At 41.4% G+C, this 25805-nt stretch overlaps 1 protein-coding gene across 3 annotated transcripts in view; it reads right to left on the minus strand.

Moving 5' to 3' along the window:
• ENTREP1 (endosomal transmembrane epsin interactor 1) overlaps positions 1-25805 on the minus strand; it is a 62213-nt gene that overhangs the window by 32532 nt on the left and 3876 nt on the right. The window contains exon 2 of one of the 3 annotated variants that reach the window (XM_014845987.3): positions 19303-19359. The exons of 1 other annotated variant lie outside the window; for it this stretch is intronic. In XM_014845987.3, coding sequence (XP_014701473.3) covers positions 19303-19359 — 57 coding nt within the window. Of the gene's footprint in view, positions 1-11095; positions 11390-19302; positions 19360-25805 lie in introns of those variants that run through there. One more of the 3 variants, XM_070495550.1, reaches the window with a different exon arrangement.

Genomic DNA, 25805 nt, shown 5'->3' on the forward strand with positions numbered 1-25805 from the left:
TAAACCTGCTTCGGGAGCTCACACATGCACTGACTTGGTTGGCCTGGGCGCCTTTAATCCTTAGATCCCAAGAGAACCTATTCCCGGGCTTCACTCCCTTGACACCCTTTAAACTTCTTCCAGAAGCTTGGCAGATATATTACCAACGTCCAGACTGGTTCTCCTTGCCAACAAGCCAAACACAGGCCCGTTGCTGTGAACAGAACCAGCTGTCTCTCTTTGTTCTCAAAGATGTTTAAGTGTCAGGTTTACTAGTGTTATTATGGCTGTCCCCAGATCTTCTTATTATAAAGTGTTTAAAATATACTAATAACATTTATTTCTAATTCCTTTTTCAACAGGAAAGGCTCCTTCCTCTCCTCACCAGAGTAAGACACAAAGTTACACAGCTTCAAGGTAAGCTAAAAGCACTTATCACTAAGAGTTGCTAATTCCTGGTGAAATTGTACAAATCTCAGGGGTACTTTCAAGGTTCCTTGCTTGTGAAGAGGAAATTCTGCCTTATCTGGGGTCCTTTTTCCTTCTCTGGCCTCCTAGGGCTCCCTTTCAGCACATCGCCCCTCATTTCGCAGGAAAGTGACTTTCCCCACGGCCCAAGGAATCAGGCGTAGCAGCTAAGGCGATGCTTTCAGTGTGTATTGGCTTCCACTATTCCCCAGTACAAACTTAGACAGCTCTGCCACCCCTAATTTAACATGTTCTCATCAAGAATGTGGCTGAGGACCAAAAGGAAAACAGCCTAATGAGGGTCTCAAGAGAAATAATCAGAGGATGACGTGACACATGAGATGTGCTATTCGAACGAGGTCAAAGAGTCGGGACCGCGCTCTGCTATGCCCCTTGGGAAGAAGGCAGCAGAAGTCAATTTGAATTTGAAGACAAGAAAGGCAGCAGAAAGTTTAACAACACTGCAGATCTATGATTCTTGAGACTTCACTTTTTTTAATCCATTACTCTTTCCTCCTTTCCTGTGTGTTTCTCCAGTTTTCATTCTTTGCCTGATTCTAGCTCCTTCTCCACTGCTGTTAGCTTCTCAATGTTCAGCAAGTTAGAGTCAGATCTTATGACTCCCCAGCAAGAAGGTCACAGCTCTTGAGAAGCTATCCAGAGTCAACAGTCTCCAGGAATGGCCACCATCAAGTCCTTCCCTCTCTGGGCTCACAGGCTGTTTCTCACATCAAGAGGTGGAGTCCAATACATACGATGGAATATTATCCGGCCTTAAAAAGGAAGGAAGTACTGACACATGCTACAGCATGAATGAACCTTGAAAACATTATATTAAGTGAAATGAGCCAGATACAAAAGGCTACACCTGTATGATTCCACTTATCCAATGTACTTAGAGTAGTCAAATTCATAGAGACAGAAAGTAGAATGGCGAGTATCAATGGGGGAGGAGGAATGGGGAGTTATTGTTGAATGGGTACAGAGTTTCTGTTTGGGATGAAGAAAAAGTCTGGAAACGGAGAGTGGTGATGGTTGCATAGCGTTGTGAATGTACTTAATGCCATTGAATAGGACACTTTCAAAGGGTTAAATGATAAAATTTGAAATAAGTATATTTTACCACAATTTTTTTTTTTGGTGAGGAAGATTGTCCCTGAGCTAACATCTGTGCCAGTCTTCCTCTATTTTGTACGTGGGACGCCACCACAGCATGGCTTGATAAGCGGTATGTAGGTCCAAGCCTAGGATCTGAACCTGTGAACCCTGGGCCACTGAAGCAGAGTGCACAAACTTAACCACTACACCACCAAGCCGACCCTTACCACAAATTTTTTTTTTTTTTGGAATATCAGCCCTGAGCTAACATCTGCCACCAATCCTCCTCTTTTCACTGAGGAAGACTGGCCCTGAGCTAACATCCATGCCCATCTTCCTCTACTTTATATGTGGGACGCCGACCACAGTATGGCTTGCCAAGAGGTGTTAGGTCTCCACCTGGGATCCAAACCAGTGAACCCTGGGCCACCGAAGCAGAACATGCAAACTTAACCGCTGTGCCACTGGGCCAACCCCGCTTACCACAATTTTTTTTTTTTTAAGATTTTATTTTTTTCCTTTTTCTCCCCAAAGCCACCAGGTACGTAGTTGTATATTCTTAGTTGTGGATCCTTCTGGTTGTGGCATGTGGGACGCCACCTCAGTGTGGCTCGATGAGCAGTGCCATGTCCATGCCCAGGATTCGAACTGACAAAACACTGGGCCGCCTGCAGCAGAGCACGTGAACTTAACCACTCGGCCACAGGGCCGGCCCCTTACCACAATTTTTAAGAATCGCAAAATAAAAAAAAAAGAGGAGAATAAGCAGAGTCAAATTCCTAATTCCCCTCCCCTTGATTCTAAGCTGGCCTTAGGAACTTGGTTGACCACTAGAAGGTAGCGGGAGTAATATTTTGGGACATCCAAGGCTAGATCCTAAGAAGCTTGGGTTCTTAGAACACTCGTCTAAGATGCTCCGTCTAGAACCCAGCCACCATGCTGGGTGGCTGTTACGCGGGGAGGTCATGTGTTCATGCTTTAGTCAACAACCATTGCTGAGCTCCAAGCCACGTCTTTTATAAATATTTACACAAATTTAAGGATGAAATGTGGTGAGAGCTGGGATTTATTTCAAAACAATCCAATGGCAAAGGAGAAGAGAAATGGTTAGGGGGAAAGATGAGACAAGTGGGAACATGCGTTGATGATTATTGGGATGGACAATGGACACAAGGAGACTGTCGTATTTCTCTGAGATTAGGAGTATATTTGAAAATTTCTAAATCAAAAGAAGAAAGAAGAGGAGGAGGAGAAAATGGAAGAGGAGAGGGTTGAGAAGGAAAAGAAGAGGAGGAAAAGGAAAGGGGATGGGGAGGGGAGAAGATAAAGGAGAGGGAGGAAGAGGAGAAATAAACCAACTGGACTCAACTCTTTACAAAGTCAATTCCTGGGAAAAGAGGAAAATGTGGCAGAAAGAATATTCTAGAATCCAAAAGACTAAAGAGAGAGAGTAATCAAATCAAACGACTGAAACTTGATTGGGGCCTAGATTAAAAAAAAAAAGAACTAGGTTACACAGGGGTATTCACTTCTTGATAATACATCAAGCTGTATACTTATATATACAGAAATGTGTACAAATCATACTTCAGGTAAAAAGCTTTTTGACTAAGAAAAAGTTACATGACATTTGGGAATAATCATGGAAATTTAAATATGGGCTGAATATTAGACGACATTAGGAAATTACTGATAATTCTCTTAGTAATGATAATGTTATTATAGCGAGGTAGAAGGATGTCTTTGTTTAGGAGACGCCTCCTAAAGCAAATTGAGGTGAAGTACCATGAAGTCTGAAACTCTGAAAGCATTCAACATAAAATATATTACTTATGTATAGACACAGCAAAAATGGCAAAATGTTAACAGCTACTGAATGAAAGTGGAGGGTAGATGAGAATGCACTGTTATTTGCTCAACTTTTCCATAAGTTTGAGAATCTTCATAATAAAACTTTGAAAAAATATTGAAGAGACTTTTGCAGGGACAGAAGCAACAAGGAGAAGAAGCATTTGCCTACCGGCTAAGACTAGTGAACTCTTTTCTAAAAGAGCTGGATGATCTGCCTGGGGGACAGGGTGTCTGGTGGTGGCCTGTTCAGTTCAAAATCGAGTGTCCTTTTTTGGCATAACAGGGTCATCTGCCTGCTTCTCTTCAGCACACCCCAAACTAAGGCCTACCCATCACTCAAAGCCACTCAGCTGCACAGAGCACCCAGAGACAGACCCACACAAGCAAGAGGGTGATTAAGAGCGTGAACTCTAGACACAGACCACCTGAGATCACATGCCAGCTCTGCTACTCCTAGCTATGAGACCCTGGGCAAATTACTTAACCTCTCTGTGCCTTGGATTCCTCAGAATGAGGACACTAATAACACCTCATAGGATGAGTGTGTTGATACATGCATCCCAGTTATGTGTGTATCATTACTAATATTACCTACTTAGTTCTTTAGTCATAACTAGAATGAACAATCAAGGATCAACAGACACTCAAAAATCTAACAGCACAAAAAAGAAGGACCAAGATGTCAACCAGAACCACTGACTCCCAGAAAGAAACATAGATTACTCACGGAATAGAAAAGAAAATGTACCTAATAGGTATCTTCAAAGAGATGGAAATTACAGCATACATTAAACAAGAACAGCTGCTATGAAAAAGGAGAAATCAGGGGCCTGCCCCGTGGTGTGGTGGTTAAGTTTGTGCCCTCTGCTTCGGCGGCCCAGGGTTTGCAGGTTCAGATCCCGGGTGTGGACCTACACACCACACATCAAGCCATGCTGTGGAAGTGTCCCACACACAAAACAGAGGAAAACTGCCACAGATGGTAGCTCAGGGACAATCTACCTTACAAAAAAAAAAAAGGATAAATCAGAGATTAAAAAAGAGTTTCTGAACATAAACTATATAATTCTCAAAATAAATACTTCAACAAAATGACAGGACAAAACAATTTCAATATCCACAACCTAAATAAAAAAGACAAATAAATAGAAAACGTGAGACTGAAAAGTTAAGAAACAAGTGCAATTCAAGAGGAACGACATATGATTATTAGATGTTCTAGAAAGAGCGAGTAAATGGAGGGAAAGAAATAATCAAAGGAATAACAAAGACAACTGCTCAGTATTGCAGAGAGACACATCTCTTCAACTTAAAAGGGCTCAAATACCCAAAGAACAAAAACACTCAAAAAGGATAAAGGAAAATGACCCACATCTAGACGTATTCTCATGTAATTTCAGAAGACTCTCAGAAAAATAATCTGAAACTTGGAAATAGGCAAAAGAGATTACTGGATATTTTATTTACTTATTTCTTTATTTACTTGGCTATGTTACAACTCTGTAGAGTCAGAGTTTAAGTTGTAGGTTTTTTTCAGTAAAGATGAAAATAAGTTCTGTCCAATGGAACAGAAAACCTCCAAAGTTACAGTTTCCAGTCCTGCTGGATGTCAACCAGCTCTGTATCTATCTCAGCAATCTTCTCTTAACATTGCCTGTAAGTACGTAGTTTCTCAAAGGCTCTTTGAACCAGTTTTCCCTCATTAATGACACAGGTTCATTTTACATTTAACTGTGAGTCATGATTTTATCTTTTTGAAAATTAAACTTTATAAATACGAAAGTAAAGATCCTAAAAGCTTCCAGATAGAAAAAAAAGAGGTTGCCTATTAAGCAACAAGAATCAGGTCAGCATCGCGCTTCTCATCATGACAAAGTCATCAAGCAATGCCTTCAAAACTTGGAAGGAGAGTTATTTTGAACCCAGAATTCTCTATCCAGCCAATCCATCATTCAAGTGGGAGCGCAAAACAAAGACACATGAAGACATCCAAACCCTAAGGCAGTTCCCTTCTCTCACATTCTTTCTAAAAATTATTATTTGAGAATGTTCTTTGGCAAAATGAAAAAGGAATTCAAGGAAGAAGAATGCACGAGCTCTAAGAAACAGTGGCTCTAATCCAAGAATACAGAGAAAAGGAATATTGGGATGACATCTGTGCAGCAGGCCTAGAAAACAATTAAGTCCAAATTAGAAGAGCAAGTCAGTAGTCTCAGAGAGAAATGTCCAAAGCAGAAAGTGGAACAACTAGCAGAACCAGTATGATTAAGAAGCTAGATGGGGGCTGGCCCGGTGGCGCAGAGGTTAAATGCACATGTTCTGCTTCGGTGGCCCGGGGTCCGCCAGTTCGGATCCCGGGTGTGGACATGGCACCGCTTGGCAAGCCATGCTGTGGCAGGCGTCCCACATACAAAGTGGAGGAAGATGGGCATGGATGTTAGCTCTGGGCCAGTCTTCCTCAGCAAAAAGAGGAGGATTGGCAGTGGATGTTAGCTCAGGACTAATCTTCCTAAAAAAAAAAAAAAAAAAAAGAAGCTAGATGAATAAACCCCATGCTTAGAGTCAACTAATTTTCAACAAGGGTTCCAAGACAACTCAATGAGGGAAGAACAGTCTTTTCAACAAATGGTGCTGGGACAACTGGAAATGCACATGCAAAAGAATGAGCTTGGACCACCGCCTCACACCATATGCAAAAATTAACTCAAAATGAATCACAGACCTAAGCAGAGCTCAAACAATAAAACTCTTAAAAAAATAGAGCAGTAAATCTTCATGGTCTTGGGCTAGACCAGCCTCCTCAGATGTGACAGTACAGCAACAAAAGAAAAAATAGATAAACGAGACTTCATCAAAATTAAAAACTTTCGTGCTTCAAAGGACATCAAAAAAAGCAAAAAGATAACCCACAGAATGAAAGAAATTACTCCCAAATCATATACCTGATAAGGGACTTGTTACAAAAAGAGAAATAATCCAATGTAAAAATGGGCAAGGGATCTGAACAGACACTTCTCCAAAGAAGATACACAAATGGCCAACAAGCACGTGAAAAGCTGTTCAACATCAAATTCAAACCACAATGAGATCCCACTTCACACCCATAAAGATATCTATGATCAAAAAGACAGACAATAGTAAGTGTTGACGAAGAGCAGAGAAATCAGAACGTGCATATACTGCTGATGGGAATGTAAAACGACACAGCCACTTCGAAAAACAGGTCCTCAAAATGTTAAATAAAGAGTTACCACACAACCCAGCAATTCCACCCCTAGCCATACAGCCAGTGAAAACATGTCCACAAAAACTTGTACACTAATGTTCACAGCAGCATTATTCATTACAGCCAAAAAGTAGAAATGTCCATCAACTGATGAATAGAGAAATAAGATGTGGTATACCCATCATTGGAATATTATTCAACAACAACAAAAACAAAATTACTGAGTCATGCTGCCATGTGGATGACCCTTAAAAATATGATGCTAAAAATCATCAAAGGATACAAAGCCGGTTACAAAGGATCACATATTATATGATTCCATTTATTTGAAATATCCAGAATAGGCAAACCTATAGAAACAGAAACTGCACTAATGGTTTCCTAGGACTGAGGGTATTGGGAGGAAATGAGGAGTGACTTCTACTGGGTACAGGGTTTCTTTTCGGGTAATAAAAATGTTCTACAATTGATGATGGTGATGTTTTTGCGAAATCTGAGAACATGCTAACGACCATCGAACTGTACACTTTAAATGAGTCGATGTTATGGTATGTCAATTATATCTCAATAAACCTATTTTGAAGCAGCAGCAGCTAGATTATCTCTGAGATTAGGTATCTTTTTTGTTAACAAGAAAAAGAAGAGAGTCATTTCGAAACTCCAGGAAAAACATAAATCTACGTATGAGAGTCACAGTCCAAAGCTGAGGCAAACTAAAATGTGGCATGATTCTGAGCAAATGACAGAGAATAAGAAAGAAGAAGAGATCTGACTTGGCTGTCGGGAACTGTCCTCCTTTGAGTGACATGGGGTTGCATGTCCTTCTCTCTAGATCCAAGCATTCTTCCCCATGCTACAGTAAATAATGTAGCTGATCCCTTGAACAAGCAGGACTCACATGGGTCAACAGAAAACCCTTGTGTTCTTCTCCCAATGTTGTTCCAGCCCATTTTGTAGGGTCAGATCTTCCTGACCCCTTAGATGAAATTTGGGGCCGCGCCCATGACTTCTCTGGCCAATATCGGATGCAAAAAGTCATCCAGTCACTTCAAGTCACAAAAAGTCTCCTTTCTGTAGTTAAAATATCCAGACCTGTGTCCCAATCAAAACTCAGCACTTCCTTTAGATTTCAGCTTCTCTCCCTTTCACCAGGCTGATTATTGCAGGGAGCAAGCAGGCCTGCGGTGGGAAGGGCAAGGGAGCGATGCAGTGTTCTCAGTTTCCCTCCTTTTTGCGTCCACTTCTCCTCCTGAAGCCTGCTAGCCACAGCTCTGTCATTTCGGAGAGGAGGGGGAGCAGGGGGAGGCTGGCGCATGATGGTAAACAAGATAAGGGGCGGCAAGAGTTCACCTGAGCCTTCACATCTCGCCTCAGCAAATGTTTACAGAGGACTCTCGGCCCGGTGCTTCCAGTGCTTCCGTTGGCTCCCCTGAGATACCTGCCGCTGTAGAGAGCCCGCAGTTCCCTCGACCGGGGCATCCAGCAGTGCCGGCTGGCAGGGCCTCTCTCTGCTGTGGTCTCCTCACTCCTCTCCGGGGCTCTCCGGGGCCGGATCTAAGCTCATCCCAGGCCCGCTCTCTCTTGCGGGGCCCATCTGGGCAGCTGGAAGTACGCTTCTTGGGCTTGGCCTGTGAAGGTGCAGTTATTTCCCAACTGCACTCTGTAACTCTGAGGCCACTGGGCACTCCAGCCAGCCCTTTAAATTCCCCAGGCATGTGCCGGACACCAGCCCAGGCAACCACCAAGGGACCCATGTCAGCTCTCCAAGTGCTTATCTTTAAGCACCTCTCCTCTCCCCCATGGCGGATGGAACTCAAAATGCCACAGCAATTCAGTAGTTTTCTTCAACCCATTTATCTCTTTAACCCCTAATCTGTTTATAAGATGGGAGATGCAGATCAGCTAAGGGTTGCAAAACTGGTTTTCACCCAGAAGCTTTGCAAGTCCTGCTTAGACAGTCAAACACAATCTGTACTGCGGGGAGCTGCTGGCATCTGTTCTATGGTGGCCTCAGGTGAATCTGGAAATAAAGAATCCAATTCTAACATCCTGTTACAATCACATTCTCATAATTAAAATAGTATAAATACTATTATTGATTTTCACTAGTATAGAAACAATTTATAGACAAATTTTGAATGGTGTAATACAGTTTAAGAGCAAAATGTAAATGTTAAAACATTGACAATCGTATAAAGGTAATGGTGTTAGTATCAAAAATTGGGAGGTCGAAGGGAGAAAGAAGCAGAGCTAAGTGCAAATTTCTTCATCTTATAAAAGACAGAGTCAAAAGATATTAGCCAAAGTTGATGAATTAAGAAATAAAAGCTTATCTGCACAGCAAAGGAAACCATCAACAAAACGAAAAGACAACCTAACAATTGGGAGAAGATATTTACAAACCACATATCAGATAAGGGGTTAATATCCAAAATATACAAAGAACTCATACAGCTCAACAACAAAAAAACCAACGACCCAATTAAAAAATGGGCAAAAGATCTGAATAGAGATTTCTCCAAAGAAGATATACAGATGGCCAAGAGGCATACGAAAAGATGCTCAACATCATTAGCTATCAGGGAAATGCAAATCAAAACTACCATGAGGTATCACCTCACTCCAGTCAGAATGGCTATAACTAACAAGACAGGAAACAACAAGTGTCGGAGAGGATGTGCAGAGAAGGGAACCCTCGTACACTGCTGGTGGGAGTGCAAACTGGTGCAGCCACTATGGAAAGCAGTTTGGAGTATCCTCAGAAAGTTAAGAATAGATCTACCATATGATCCAGCTATCCCACTGCTGGGTATTTATCCAAAGAACTTGAAAACACAAAGGCATAAAGATACATGCACCCCTATGTTCATCGCAGCATTATACACAATAGCCAAGACTTGGAAGCAGCCTACGTGCCCATCAAGGGACGAATGGATAAAGAAGATGTGGTATTTATACACAACGGAATACTACTCAGCCATAAAAAATGATGAAATCCGGCCATTTGTGACAACATGGATGGACCTTGAGGGTATTATCCTGAGTGAAATAAGTTAGAGGGAGAAAGTCAAATACCTATGATCTCACTCATAAGCAGAAGATAAAAACGACAAACAAACACACAGCAACGGAGATTGGATTGGTGGTTACCATGGAGAAAGAGGGGGGAGGGCAAAAGGGGTGATTAGGCCCACATGTGAGGGGATGGACTATAATTAGTTTTTGGTGGTGAACATGATGTAATCTACACGGAATTAGAAATATATTATGATGTACATCCAAAAGCTATATAATGTTATAACCCAATGTTACTGCAATTAAAAAATAAATATTAATCTAAAAAAAATATAAAAGAATCAATCTTTAAAAAAAAAAGAAATAGAAGCTTAAAATATTATTTAAAATTATAAAGTCATCCATAGGGGAAATAAAAATAATTACAAAAAAGTAAGAGAGGAGGATAGGTGGGAGAGCATTAGTGTTACAAATCCCTCGCTTTTAGGAAGATGCAGACAACCACCAGGAGCACTAACACCAGAAAGAGTTTAAAACGGTTAATTTGAGGGAGTGTAATCAGGTTTGGATGCTGGGAGAAACGCAGAGGCATCTAATTATTATTTTTAATAAGAGTAAGAAGTCTAATGAGCTCTCCCTTTTTTAAATAAAAAATATTTTTTTCCTCTTAAAAGGCATTTAGTAAACTATAAAATGTCACGTTGTGGGGCCGGCCTGGTGGTGCAGCGGTTAAGCGCGCACGTTCCGCTTCGGCTGCCCGGGGTTCGCGGGTTCAGATCCCGGGTGCGGACACGGCACCGCTTGGCATGCCATGCTGTGGCAGGTGTCCCACGTATAAAGCAGAGGAAGGTGGGCGTGGATGTTAGCTCACGGCCAGTTTTCCTCAGCAAAAAGAGGAGGATTGGCGGGAGATGTTAGCTCAGAGCTAATCTTCCTCAAAAAATAAAAATAAAAGTAAATAAATAAAATGTCACATTGTCACAGTGGTGTGTTTGAGATAGATAGATGTGTGTGTGTATACATATATACACACCATATGTATGTTTGATATATACATAATGTGTATGTGTATATACCATATATGTTTGATATATATATAATGTGTATGTATATATACCATATATGTTTGATATATATATACAGCATGTTATACATATCGTATACAAATATATTTTAAAGATATAGACATAAAATAAACAGGAAACAGTTTCAGAGAGGTGATTTATTTATTATGCCCTAAATTATACAACTAATTAGGGGAACTGGATCAGTCTAGGTCTTTCCCCGCTAAGACACAATGTCCATTTATAAATTATTCTTTTCTAAAGAGCTCCAAAGGAAACGCTGTTGGTATTCTCGCCGAGAAATTCCAGCTAATAAGACCCAGTTCCAGCTGTCTTGGCCCTGACACCCCCAGCCTCCTCCACCCAACACTTCCCACCCAAGTCAAGCACTCACCATAAATCCGTCTAACTTGAACACCTACTGGATTTCTTCTTCTTCAACTGAGTTGCCATAAATGACCAAACGTTTAAAATCAACGTCTTTATTTTTGAGCTAGCTTTTTAAAAACTGTGATGAAAGCAACGTCCATGGAAGAAAAAGATCACAGTCCCACAGCAGAGTTCTTGATTATGTTATGAACAACAGAAACCAACTCAGGCTATTTAAGCAGAAAAGGAATTTCTTGCAAGGCTATCGAGTAGCTCACAGAATCCACAGGAACCAGGCTCAGAAACCCAGGAAGGAGCCAAGGGAAGCTGGGTACTGGGACCTCTACCAAGGTCATGCCACAGGAAGACCAGGTTCCTGTCTGCCAGCCTTGGACACCAGCTGCCTTTTTTGCCTAATGAATTCTAAGCTGCCCCGGCTAATCTGCATCAATGGCTCCAGCTGCAGCGCCCGGGGCAGGAGCTTCCGTGGGTGGAGGTCACAGGCTCACACCCTGACTGCTGGATTTCGGGAGTGTAAGCATCTGGCCTCAGGAGCTTCCATAGCTGGAAGTGGGGCCTGCCTCTCACATAAAGGCAGATAAATCAACCCCAAAAAGAGAGTTCAGATACTGCAGGAACCGATGGCCAAAACCCAAACAAAACATGACGAAACTAAACCAGGCTCCTCCTCACACAACACAAGTCCTCTCCAGATATAAAGTGCAAAGGTAAAATTTCCCTCCTTCCCATTCCCGCGGCACTCAACAGAAGTGCCTACCATAAACAGTTTCTTCCATCTTTTCAGAAGTTTTCCATGTAACTACAAACACATATATATGATCCCCCAGGTTTAAAGAAAACACAAAAATGGTACCATATATATTATTCGGCAACTTTTCACATGATGGTGCATCTGTTTTAAGATGCTCCCCAATTCAAAATGGTCTCCCCTCTTGCCCCAAATCATTCATAGTTCATGCAGTTTTCACTGCCATATTCGGAATGGATCACTATGGTGTTTTAGGCCCAGACAGCCTGGATGAAGGATAGAGAGAGGGTGCAGATACTCACATACTAGTACAGCGAGTCTGTAATGCACTTTGAAATACTTCAGCACAGACAGTGTGCTACCATGTACATATTGGTTGCTTCAAGCAATACCCCAAGGACAGTCAGGAATTCATCTTCCAGGATAGTTATCTAGCGTTTATGAGAAAGGCCATAGTCCAGAAGCTTCCTTTATCTTTATCTCCCAACAACATCCACGTGACTTTGCTAAGTTAGCATGGTGACTATGGAAAGGATTGTCCAACTGATGAAACTATTAGCTTGTTTAATTAGCGTAATGGATGTTAAAAACGGATTCTCTGTGAAATCTGTGGTGAGAAATAAAACCAACATAATTTCTTATCTCTATGTTAATCATTTCTGGGACCAGCCATATTTTTCTGATCCTACAGTAAATAACACTGAGAATAAGCAAAAATAACCAACTAAAATCGTTTCTCAAAACTCCCAGCTTACTCATCAAATCTTGCTTCAGACGCTCCCCTCCATTTGCCCACCAATCCAAAGCTATTACACCATAAACTCTGCCCAACCCTAATCAATTCCTTCTATCATAAGACTCACCTTAAAGTCACCCCGCCAGGGCCCTCAAAGCCTATAAATATCCTCCCTTTGGCTCACGCCTCTGAGAAGTCAAGGAGGCGTTCTCTCCGACTGCAGCAGGGCCAATAAACTGAGCTTTGCTTGATCAGCAGGATTTCGGGGAATGGGCAGTGGTACTCAAGACAAATGGATGCAACAAATATTAGAGGTAAAAAATTGTTCACACTCTGTTCTGTAAGCTGGAGAAAAATCCGAGTTCTCCAACCTTTATGTGTTCAGAACAGAGTGTGTGAACAATTTTTTTTGTCTGTTTGCTAAGAAGTGTTTGCACATATGGCAGAATTCGGTCTGAGGCTCACTTTCACTCTAACAATTGACTTGATGGGAAGGTCACTTCGAAGGTCTGGCAATTACGTGCTGCTACCCATCTAAACCAGCTAATGCAAGCAGACCCAAATGGCTGAGGTCAGTTTGGAAAGCAAAGTTCTGCCCAGGCCTGACTCTGCCCAGAGATGGGCTGCGCGAAGTGCTTCCAATTTCTGAAGATGCCAGGTGCCTACCCAGGGCACAGTTCCTGGGAGCAGGGGATCAGAGGAGATAAATGAAAGCTCTGCTGCCAATGGACTAAACCCACTGTGGTCACAGATGAGCCCGAGCCCAGCCCAGGGAGCCGTCACGACACCCAAGCGCATCTTTGCCGCCATGGGTTACCTAATGACACACCAAACTGGGAGACCAGATCTTCTCTTGGAGATTTTCTCAATGGATGATGAAAAAGAATTCATAATGTGCTCGCCTAGCCCTAGGCTCTATTTTCCATTTTATAGTTTCAACGTGCATTTGTGTCTACAATTTCACGACAATTCTGAGGGATGCGTGTATTCTTATTGTACAAATGAGGAAGCTGATTGCATAATCTCCTTGGCCACTCGCTGATTAAAAGTGAGAGGACTAAGATTCAGAATTGGACCTTCTGTTGCCTTGTTTGTTTCTGCCTCTGGCTTTTCTGAGTCAAGGATAAAATTCCTGAAACTTTTGCCACTTTAGACCTTGAAAAAGAGTTAGACAGTCACAAATAGGAAAATAACATTTAAATTATGGTGCCAACAAACACACACACCATTCTTGGCCACAGAGAAGTACTTACCCATGTGGTAGTGGAGGTGATGGAATGGTACAATGAAATGAACACTGGATTAAGAGTCAAAGCCCTTAGGTTCCTTCTAATAATAGCTCATTCGCTTGTGAACTGGACAAGCCAGTTAACTCCTGAGCCACTGGTCCCTTATCTCTAAAACAGGAATGATTATCTGCCATACAAATTACATGAGAAAGGTATATGAAAGAACCTGGTAAACTCTTACGTATCATATGCATGCAAGAGAGTAGTATTAATAATTTTCAAGAGTGAGAACAGTCATTCATTTTTACGCCTTAAACCAAGAGTGAAATAATCATAGTATTTCAGTCCATACACAAGGAGCTTATAATGGCCTGTTGAAACGGCCCATGTAAAGTTAAACACCATTAAGGTAGCTAAAGAGGATTCTGGAACCCATAATACGAGTGCTAGAAGGACTCTTAAAAGATTGTTCCAATCTAAGCCCCTCATTTTACAGACACAGAAATCAAGAGATTTCCCCAAGGTCACCCAATAATTAGTGGTAACATGTCAGCCTTAAAATGCAGATTTCTTGAACTCTCAAAGCATGGCTCATTCTAAATTACTGACAACCACGAAACATACTTGAAAGAATCAGGTTGGGGCCGGCCCCCTAGCCGAGTGGTTAAGTTCGCATGCTCTGCTTCGGCGGGCCAGGGTTTCACTGGTTCGGATCCTAGGCACGGACCTGGCACCGCTCATCAGGCCACACTGAGGCGGCGTCCCACATGCCACAACTAGAAGGACCTACAACTAGAATATACAACTACGTACTGGGGGCTTTGGGGAGGACAAGAAAAAAAGAAAAAAAACATTGGCAACAGATGTTAGCTCAGGAGCCAATCTTTAAAAAAAAAAAAATCAGATTGCATAAAGCCAGAGCTCAGAACTCCTTTTAGAGAGGTACAGATCCCTAAACTGCACCTGGGTATTCTGACCCCTCCTGTTCTTCAGATCATCAGGAACGAAAGGACCACCAGCTATCTTGCAGCAGAGCCCACCTATAACTATTTCTGACTACCTGGTGAGGCTAATTCCTCCATCTCTTTTGACAAAGAGTCTGGGTGTTTCATGACTCTCCCTTCAAGGCACAATAAGATGGAAAGAACCCGGATCCCCAAGTGGCTTCATGGAGCAGAACCGTCTTGCCAGCCTACCCTACTTAAACTGTTAGAAGAGGCGGGAGAATATCTGGATATCTTACTTAAGCCATGTTTGAGTCTCTAAGGGTAATGAAGCTTTATCCTTAAATACTATAATCTCGAAGTTAGAAGAGAAACTGCTGGATCATTTTTGTAAATAGGCAATTCATTTACCTCTTCTATTCGTCATCTAGGGTGCCAACCAAGAGGACCCACAGTTGAGAATAAACCACAGATGCGACCCAAGAACATCACCAGGGGAAAACCTTCATTCTTGGTGCTAAAGAATAAAGCTGTCCTTTTATCAGCCCTTAAGGTCATATTCATCCCATCTGTTCCAAACTGACAAGAAAAAAAAAATAGCTCAAATTACCACTTCAGACGCAACCAAAATTATAGGCAGAATGGCTGACTGGGCTTTTCACAGCAACGGTTCTTACCAATGAAGCACTAAGCACAAACATCTCATTAAGACAATTCTGTTTTCTAACTGAGGGGCTTCGACAAGACGATCCTAGAGGTCATTTCCAGAACTGAGTCTGTGATTTCTAAACACTTCTAAAACATTGTATTAGAATGAAAAAAGAATGATATCTAAAAGAAGTAAGAACATTCTTTAAAAATGGAAAACGTTTGTTCTTCATGGAAAACACACAACCTAGAACACTACACACCCACACACACACACACACACAAATGCACGCACATGCACACAACTCCTAGCTTAACCCCAATCACAGCCAAAACCAGCTACAAATATTTACAAACTGTTTTCTAACATTATTATTTTTGTTCTGGACACAGGAGTATTTTACCAGTTTAAGGAAGAGAACCCAGTGAATGAGAGCTTCCAATTCTGAGTTTCCATGAAAACTTGAGTTTGAAGGAACTAGGTCAAATTGACCCTTCTTTCTTCAAACCAGTATAAAACCTGATGTAATCCCAGAAATAATCACAACAGAGGGAGCACAAATATAAACAGTTCTCAAAAGGAAACATTCAAGTGTTCTAGACTGGTATGCACCCAACAACTTAAAATGAGGACAGCCCGCCTCTCCAAGGCCCCTAAAATGACCAACCTGCCCCCTCCCGACCACCAAAATGCTCTCTAACCACCCTGAAGTTAAAAGGAGATGAATAGAAAGTTCTAGAGAACAAAAGCAAGTGAGAGAAATTTAAGACAAAAGTAAAAGAGAAACTTTGAGAACTCACCTAGGACCTAAATTTCTAATTGGCTGCCAAATTAACTCCACGGTCAACGACAGACGTGTCTTGAGCACAATGGCCCTGGGGACACAGGGTGAAGAAGGCTGACAGGACCTCTGTCCTCACAGAACTGACTATTACTATGACAGACAACACGCACTAAATGAAAGCGCACAGGCTAATTACAGACCGAGAAGCCAGGATCCAGTGCTGGCACACTGGAAGGGGCAGAGACAAGAGGCCACTGTAATCAGGGTGGTTAGGGAAGGTCTCTCCCAGGAAATGACTGCTGAGCTGAGACCCAGAAGAGAAAGGCCAGCCAAGCAAACAGCTAGGGGAAGAAGGTCCCAGGTTTGTGGAAGACGGCCTGGCTGTGTCAGAATCAGAAGGTGCCCCGTGGGTGGAGTGTGGGATGCAAAGGGGAGAAGGGCTGGAACTCTGACCACCTAAGCCCAAGTCTGCAAGAACAGAGGCCTACAGGGCCCTCCTGGCTTCTCGAAGGAACATGGCCTCCCTCTCAAAATCCCCCAATGGTACATTCCCTCAACTCAGAAAGGGGGTGGGGGCGAGGCAAAAAAAAAAAAAAGTAAAGTTACGTATCCACTAAATGGGGGGATGGTATGGTGGTAAAGCCACTCCTTGGTGTCACAAGATTATCCTCTCTGTTCAGAAAAGAAAACTAGACTCAGATAAGTTATGTGGCTTGCACAGAGCTACACAGCTCTTCAGGGGACGAGCTAGGACCCAAAGGAGGAGGGTCTGACCCGACCCAGTTTCTTTCATTACATCATATGAGTTTTTTTGTTTTATTTATTTATTTTTCTAGTGAGGAAGACTTGCCGTGAACATCTGTGCCAATCTTCCTCTATTTTGTATGTGGGACACCACCACAGCATGGCTGGATGAGCAGTGTGTAAGTCCTCACCTGGGATTGGAATCCGAGAATGCTGGGCCACCAGAGTGGAGCATGAGACTTAACCACTGTGCCACTGGCTGGTCCCAGAGGTTTTTTGTTTTTAAACATAACAAAAACATTAGCACAGGTTATAATGACATACTTAATGATATACTATTAAGATTCACGTGGACTGAGGATTTTTCATTTATGATACTGACTAAGGCTCAATGATCTGTTGATATACTCAGAAAGTTTTCCCTTGCACAATACCTGTCAATTAATGTATCTTCTTTATAAATCGATGTTAATTAACATTTCAAACAATCTCTACATGACCTTCTAAATACACAATTCATAACAGTCAAAGTATGGAAGCTCAGGTTCTAACAGGCTCATATTGATGGTAATACAGAAATGTGACAGAATGCTACTTAGCAATGTTAAGTGATAGGCATGTGGACTCCTCATACATGGAAATATAATATTTACTGATATGAACTTAGTTAATTTAATATTAAACAGAAAAGCAGAGCACAAGATGGTGTGTACAAACTGGCTACAACTTTGTGACAAAGTACATATACTTATCAACAAAGATGAGAAATAATTACAGTCATTTTCATTTGAAGTTGCTTGAGCTCACATAATAAATTTATAAGGCATCTTTCCAAGAGAAAACAATGTTAAAGAAATAAACGTCTTTAAAGGTGGACTTTCTTAGTATCTACCTAGAACACGTGCTCATATTCTCTTCATCATTTAGAATTTTTAAAGTACAAATAACATTAGGGATTTTCTGATTTAAATTTAATTTAAATATCTGAGGTTTGTGTTACTGAGCATTTCAATCTTGATTCAATGGAGAAAGACAGCGCAAAGATGACTCCTATAGCCAAATATTAGTATAAACATTGAACACCATCCAAAATTGTTCTGCAGAGACTGTAAACCCAGAGATTGTTGCAAAACAAACCTCAGCCACTCATAACACGTGCCATAAAACCCATCCAGAGTCTCATTTCCTCCTATCCTGCTACCTAATATATTAAAATGCTGCATCAATAATTTACTCCTTCCAGAAATATGAACAGAGTTTCACTAAATGCAATAATTGATATACCTGTAAAATGTTGCCTAAATTGTCTTGTGGGGCTGAAAACTCTTTAGTTTAGTTTTTCAAGACCATCAACACAGTATTGACCCATCATTCTGACTGTATTCTACAGTGTGCTTCTCCTCCTTGTATTTAAGAATTTACCTAGTTTTGTATTAATTACCCATCACTTAGAAGCAGTGGTCTGTTAAAGATGAACTGTTAAGTATCCATACAAGATGACTTCAGAAAATTATTTAATCCTACTTCAAAACGGATGGGAGAAAAACCAAAATAAGAGATGTTATATAAAAAAAAATCTAAGTATAGTGCAAATCCAATTTCCTAGACCCTCTACTTTATCCTTGAAAGTTGGCAACTCCATTGGCAACTGTCTGATTTTTAATAGTATTCCCTGAATCAAAAGGACACAGCAAACGAAAACAAAGGACGAACATTGGGAATGTACTCAAGGCCACTGAAGCGTACACTTTAAAATGGCTAATTTTATAGAAGGTGAATTTTACCTAAACAACTAAAAAACAGATAAGGTCCCCAATATATGTCTATGTCACCATGAAAATATAATATTTGTGTGATAAACAGAATATATAAAATCTAAGCAATGAAACTCTGAGGTTGTCCAACCAAAGCACTGTAACAATAAGAAATTATATATTCATGATTTAATCTGAGATTTGCTTCAAAAGAATACGAAGGAAAAAAAGCATATGGAGGGTGAGGGTCCAGTTGAACAGGATCAGCTATGAATCGATCGCTGCCGAAGCCGTGTGACTGACAGATTATTCCTGCCATTTTTCTACATGTTTAAAAACGTCCATAATAAACTGGGTTTTTTAAAAATTATTATATCTTTACAATAGGTTTAATCTTGGAACTAGGAACACATGTCTAGCATTGGGTATATAAGAAGCTCAAAGTAAATCAGAAGACTGGCAAAATTATCATCTTACTTTACTGTGAAGTTCTAACGTTGTCCATTATTGTTAGCTTCTTTTAATGAACAAGGAAGCTTTAGCATTTCTTCAGTGGCTATTTCAACAGCCTTCATCCGTAGCGCATTTTACAAAGGGTAACAAGTTATAAGGTCAGTACATACCAGGAGGATCATAGGCCGTTTCCAAGTTGTCAATCCTATGATTCCAGAGAGGATCACCTAGGAGGATAAACAGTATCATAAATCTAGAAAGTGGACCAATTCCAATAAACTAATCCCTAATCTCTAAAGTATGGATTTTTAAAAATACTCAAATTTCAAAGCCTTCTAACCCAAACATTTAGTATTCCTGCTGATCACAGGAGCCCTGGCAGACCACTCTGGACGATCCTTCACATCCAAGACCACAAAGCCTTTTGATTGACTGTGTATGTTTTTTTCTTAAGGTCAGTTAAGAACACACAAACAGAAATCAGCCTATCCTTCTAGTTAGTGGAAGAATCACCATTTTGGATCCAAGCTCCCTGCCCCCAGTAGCACCTAATCTGCTGCCAGAGTCAGCCTCGTAAGATGCACGTCTGGCTGCAACCCTCCCTTCCAACCCTCCCAACCCAACCAGTAGCTGGGTACCCATCCTTTATGGGACAAGTAAGCTCCTCAAAACGGTAAGCAAGGCCTCACAGGATCTTCCCTCCCCCCACTTCTCCAGCCAGGCTTCCCTGTCCCCCTGCCCCTCCCACCACACACCTTCCTTCCAGGCACACCTGTCCTCCTCAGCCTGGCCAGGTTCTAGACATTCCAGGGCCTTGCATTTCTCTTTGCTGCAGTGTCTCCAGTCCTCCCTCCTAGCTACCTGAGAACTCCTATTCATCCTGCAAGATCCTAACTAACAGTCACCTTCACTGATTCCACCACCCCACACTCTTGGATGCCCTCTACTTATCACTTTTCCAAAAAAAACCTCTCTATTGCAATGATTTGAGAGGTGCCTCTCTGTCTTGCCCACTGATTGTACACTCTGATCTTCTCTCTCTGCATCCCCAGCTCCCAGCACAGTGCTTGTCACATGATTGGCAACTAATAAATGTCCCTGAGCATTTATTCCACAAAGGGAGCGGGGCTACACTGAGAAAGACCTCATGCTGCAAAATGATACTTCAAACCACAGGCTAAAATCCTCCGTAAAGAGGAAGCAGCTTTTTGCCGAAACGTAAACTGGAAACCAACATCAGCTCTCTGGATGACATAGTTCACTACGCAGTTGGGAAAGCACAAAGTAATTATTCAGCCCAGGACATTCTGATGCCATTTGAGCACATTTACCTTTGTGTAACAAAGCGCACCTGCTGAATGCAATTACGAGGGTTTTCCTTCATGTGCACTTTTACCAAAATCCCCCAAATGCACCAATTCACGATGACTGTCTAGTAACTAGAAATCGGCAAGGATTTTATAGTGTTACTTCACATCCAAAGCCCACAGGCCTGCTTGCAATATTCTCCATTCTCCATTTACTAGCTGAGAGTAATCACTCCGTAACATCAAACCAGCAGAGGACAAGTCCACCCACTTAGATCAAGGACCAAAAACCACGTATGGGCAGATAGGTGACAACTTCCTTGCATCCCGTCTATGTTTAAACATCCTGCCAGCTGCCTGCCCACGAGGCGCTATATCCTTGCAATCATCTTAAATTCAATAGGCTGTTCCCTCACTCTAAGGGATTTCTACCCGGAGACATGCAGGGCGTGTGTGTCTGGCCGCAAGAGCGCGGGCTGTACCGACTTTACAAATTGGGACTTAGAATCCACGAGACCTTGGGGTCCAGGTTCCCCACTTGGCTTCTAAATAACTGTGTGACCTTGGCCAAGTCATGTCACTTCTCCTGTCCTCCCTCTCGTTTCCTTAGAAATGTGTTAAGTGGGGGGCCAGCCCCATGGCCGAGTGGTTAAGTTCATGCACTCTGCTTCAGCGGCCCAGGGTTTCGCCAGTTCGGATCCTGGGCGCGGACATGGCACCGCTCATCAAGACATGCTCAGGTGGTGTCCCACGTGCCACAACTAGAAGGACCCACAACTAGAATATACAACTATGTACTGGGGAGCTTTGGGGAGAAAAAGGAAAAAATAATAATAATAAAAAGAAAAAAAAAAGAAATATGTTAAGTTAAGGAAACCACCTCTGGGTCCCTTCTAACTCAAAAATTCATCCCGCTGTGATGATCGTAATTCCTCTAAAACCCTGCAATCCAGCGCTGGCTCCACCATGCAGACGCAGGTTGTGCGCGGGCAGGCACGCTCGCACGGACGTGTGCATGTTAAGTCCCTGCATGTGTGTGCGTGTGTGTGTCCCCATGTGTGTGTGCTACCTGCCTGCCCGCCCTGCCGCTGACTGGACTTTGCTGAGGAAACACAACTATTTTTGTGAAAATGTAACTGAAAATTTGACTGCCCTTGAGGGAAACACAAACTGCCCACTTCACTAAAACATGAATATGACTTGAACTATCAGTTAGTGTTTGATATTTATGCCATCAGTCTCCATTAACACAGAACCCTGTGGTTCAGCTTTTTGGAACACACTTTTTCCCATTAAAACAATATTACTATTAAAGTGAAGGGTCTGGCCCAGCCCATAAAAGCCCATAAAAATAGTGATATGCCTAAACTATACATCCTACCTCCCCCACCGGCCACAACATCCCACCCTCCTCCACATTAACAATTTAGTAAGTTTACATATTATACTTATGTACATATTTTTTTCTCTGAATTCTTATCACTAAACACACAGGTGTATATGTGAGTGTGTGTGTGTGTGTGTGTGTATAGAAATGCACAGGGATGTGATGTAATTTTTACAAAAAGATACCTTTCCTTCTCTTCTTTTTCTCTCAATAAATATTTTATGGAAATCTCTTCATGTCCACTGGAACAGCTCCCATTCATTTCCACTTCATGGCTACATAATATTCTTTTGTATGGCTGTACCTAATGTATTTGATCATTTCCATATTCACAAATATTCTCTCTATTTCCACTTTTTTGCCCCACAAACAATGCTACAGTAAACATAAATGGACATATATCCTTAAAAACAAGTGCTTTTTACTTTTATTTCTGTTGAATAAAGTCACAGGAGTAGGGTTGCTAAGTTGAAGAGGTGTATATATATATATATGTTTTTTTAATAGATCATGACAGATACAATTGTCATTTCAAGTGAAGGGTCTCTGGTACAAAAAAATTAAGCTATCTTTATTCCTTTTTTTTTTGAGGGGGGAGTTTGCATATTCTAGCAACAAACTATATAAAACATCATTTAAAAAATACATACAAAATGCATTTGACAAATAAGAACTACCAACAATCTCAAAATACATATGACAAAGATACTTAAGATCTCAGTAGGGAGATATATAAAGCTGCTGAGCAATAGTCAATGAACACCCAAAAAATCAAGACATATCCCATGTTCATGGATTGTAAGACAAATCATTTAAAGATGTCATTTCCATATGAATTGTTTTATAGAGTCAGCACACACCACATTAGGTTCCAACGGGATTTTGTACACCCCCCTTCTTATAAGGATGCTTCCAGAAACTACACTTCAGGTGCAGGTGGGAGTTGGCGTTCCATCCCTCTTACTCCTGAACCCTGCAACAGAGGATACACCAACTTCTACTCGATTTCTCCCACTCCTCAAGTCCAGTTAAAGCCTGCGACAGTTAGGGAACCCTGTGAGAGGTGAGGAGGAGAAGGGGAAAGAGAGGAAGTAGGACTGGAGAGTTAGAAGCCTCTGGAATACAGACCAGAAACGCTGTAGTTGAGAATGAATCTTCTAAGAGTTCAAGACTTAAGGAACAGATGCTCACATTTCATCTGGGAGGGAGGGTCTAGGTAGGATTCATAAATGGGGAGAGGGGCTGGGGAAGGGAGAAAAGAAGGAGGCAGGGCATTCAATGCCTCTGTCTCCGTCCGCGGCAGCAGTAGCTGGAGCTCCATCAGACCAGAGTCACGAAGGTCCCTTAACACTGGTCCCTCATGGCACCCATTTCATCATAATGCTATTACCTGTTGAATTGTGTTTTACACTCACTGGTAATCTCATGAGGGCTTGGGTCTCTGAGCGTTCTCTCAAGTACCACTAAAGGCCCCTAGTGGCACTCTGTTAGTCATGGCAAGAGTCAATGAATGAATGAATGGATGGTGAATAAATGAACGAATGGATGGATGGTGAATAAATGAATGAATGAAGGTCAGAAACAAGAGATGAACCTGCTCAAAGACGACTATTTAAGCCTAAATACATTTTTCACTCCTATGCTTCCTAAAAGAGCACACCAACAGCAAAAAGTAACTCCATCAGCATTGTTTCCACCCAGTGCAAGATGCGACTTGCCCTGAATGAACAAGCAAGAGCCTATTTTCTAACAGCAAATTATCTCTCTATTGTTATAATGAGATTTATTACAATTTCAGTTTCACTCACTTGTAACCCATTCCTTGTAGCTTACAGGAAAAAGCAGAGGGCTTTCATTTTTCTGATGTTGCAAAGAAGGATTCTGAGATACACCACACAAGAAATGCTGTTACCCACCATATATAGCTAATGTGCCTTAATTTTCCAGCTTAAAAATCAAATCATTGAGATCAAAAGCATATAAGGCTACTGCCCTGTTTTTCTTTGCTAATCCATTAATATGCCTTAGGGCAAAATGTTCTGGATTATTTGTCAAAAGTCGTTGTATCTAAAAATAGAGATAAAAAGAGCCATGTTGTCGATGTCCCATATTTACCTTGCAAATAAGCACACTATAATCAAACCTCTCAACAACCTATCTTGCCTTAAAGCTTTTACACTGGCAATTTAAAAAAAATATGTGTGTGGGTGTGTATCATTCTTCCCTATTTGCTCTGCATGATGCATTAAAAAAAACTGAGGAAATGGACAACCAGATATTTGTAACGTACCCATGACAGCTACCAGAATGCACCACCGAAAATTGGTCTGTTCACCTTACTTTGATTAAATATTGCCTTGATGTTTAAAAAACATTGATAGAGGTTCTAGTAGGTGACAGGCCCAGTGCTAGGGCCCAGCAGCAAATTCTCCTATACTAATTACACCCTCAAAATCAATTCTGAGGTGAGAATCATCCCACCCATTTTACAGATGAGTAACTGAGGCTGAGAAGCACAATGACTTATTCAAGAATTTATCCATGTGACTCTTCTGTCATGTAAAGTAAAGGACCAAAGAAAATAAAATCCATCACAAAAATCATATTTAAAATGCTCCTTAACTATTAAAGTTGCATTTTATGATTAGGATAGAAAAAAGTGTATTTACAGGGGCCGGCCTGTGGCATAGTGGTTAAGTTCCACGCACTCCCCTTCCGTGGCCTGGGGTTTGCAGGTTTGGATCCCAGGCACAGACCTACACCACTCATCGGCAGCCAAGCTGTGGTGGCGACCCACATATGAAATAGAGGAAGATGGGCATAGATGTTAGCTCAGAGCAAATTTTCCTCACCAAAAGAAAAAAAATGTATTTACAGTTGTTTAACTGGTAAAGACTTCAAAATTTTTGCGTTAAGTTTCTCCTTTGGACCATTCATTCTTGTTCACGTTTCATCATTGCAATTTTTTTTTTAAAAAAGGTTTACCTTAAGGGTCACCAATATTTGTCTCTTTATAAGGAACTAGAATCTTAGCAAATATTCCCAGACTCAAGGGGTGGGGGGGGCAACCCTGAGTTCAGGTCAGTGACTTAAAGCAGAGAGATATGAATGTATGCAGAAGAGAAAGGACATCAGACCCAACAGAGAAGAATGAAAAGTAATTACCAATTCTCCACCACATGCCTGAAATAGCTCCCAAGGATCATAGATGTCATCAGAATCAGGAATTTTGTTTTTTGAAGGAGACACAAACCAATGCAACTCTCTCTCCTTTTTCATTAATCTAACACAGTGTGGTAGGCTGGGTCTCCCGGAATCCCAGGGGAATCTAACTAATAGTAACTAAATGTGCCCCTAAATTAGGAGCCAGGATAGCATGGCCTGAACTTGGACATTGAGACCCGCCCTCTGCCACCACCTGGAGTCAAATTTCAGGATGCTTTGAAAAGTGGCTAATCTCTGAGCTTCATGAATTTGGGGAATAATAATCAATTGAGTCATTAACCAAGGATACCAGGAAGAAAATAAATATCACAGAGTGCTCAAAAACAATGAGTACATTAAAAACACTCCCTTCCAGTTGCTGAAAGTATGCATGTAAAGTACAGAAAAAGAGTCTTCATAGGACTTGCTAATTCTTAAATATATATTAAAATAGATAAAATATACCTTCAAGGTTCAGACAAGTGAGAAAAGCCTCAAAATCTCATGTTCAAGGTGAGAGCACTTACAGAGGTGTATATGGAAAAACATTCTTGAACCAAACCGTGTTTAACAAAACAGTCCTTGCAAATGAATACACTTGTCCTTTAGATTTAATTTTGTATCAAGTATACAAGCAAAACTTTTATTGAAGCCAAAAGATTTGCTGATTTAGTTGACAGAGCAGTCGAAGGCACATAATGACCCTTCAAAGCTTGAAATATGAGGCCATCCTTCTACTGGGTTCCTACGTGTGTTTGAAGTAACCTTAGACTTA

The sequence above is a fragment of the Equus asinus genome, chromosome 23 (assembly GCF_041296235.1).
Source record: "Equus asinus isolate D_3611 breed Donkey chromosome 23, EquAss-T2T_v2, whole genome shotgun sequence".
In the NCBI taxonomy this organism is placed as follows: Eukaryota; Metazoa; Chordata; class Mammalia; order Perissodactyla; family Equidae; genus Equus; species Equus asinus.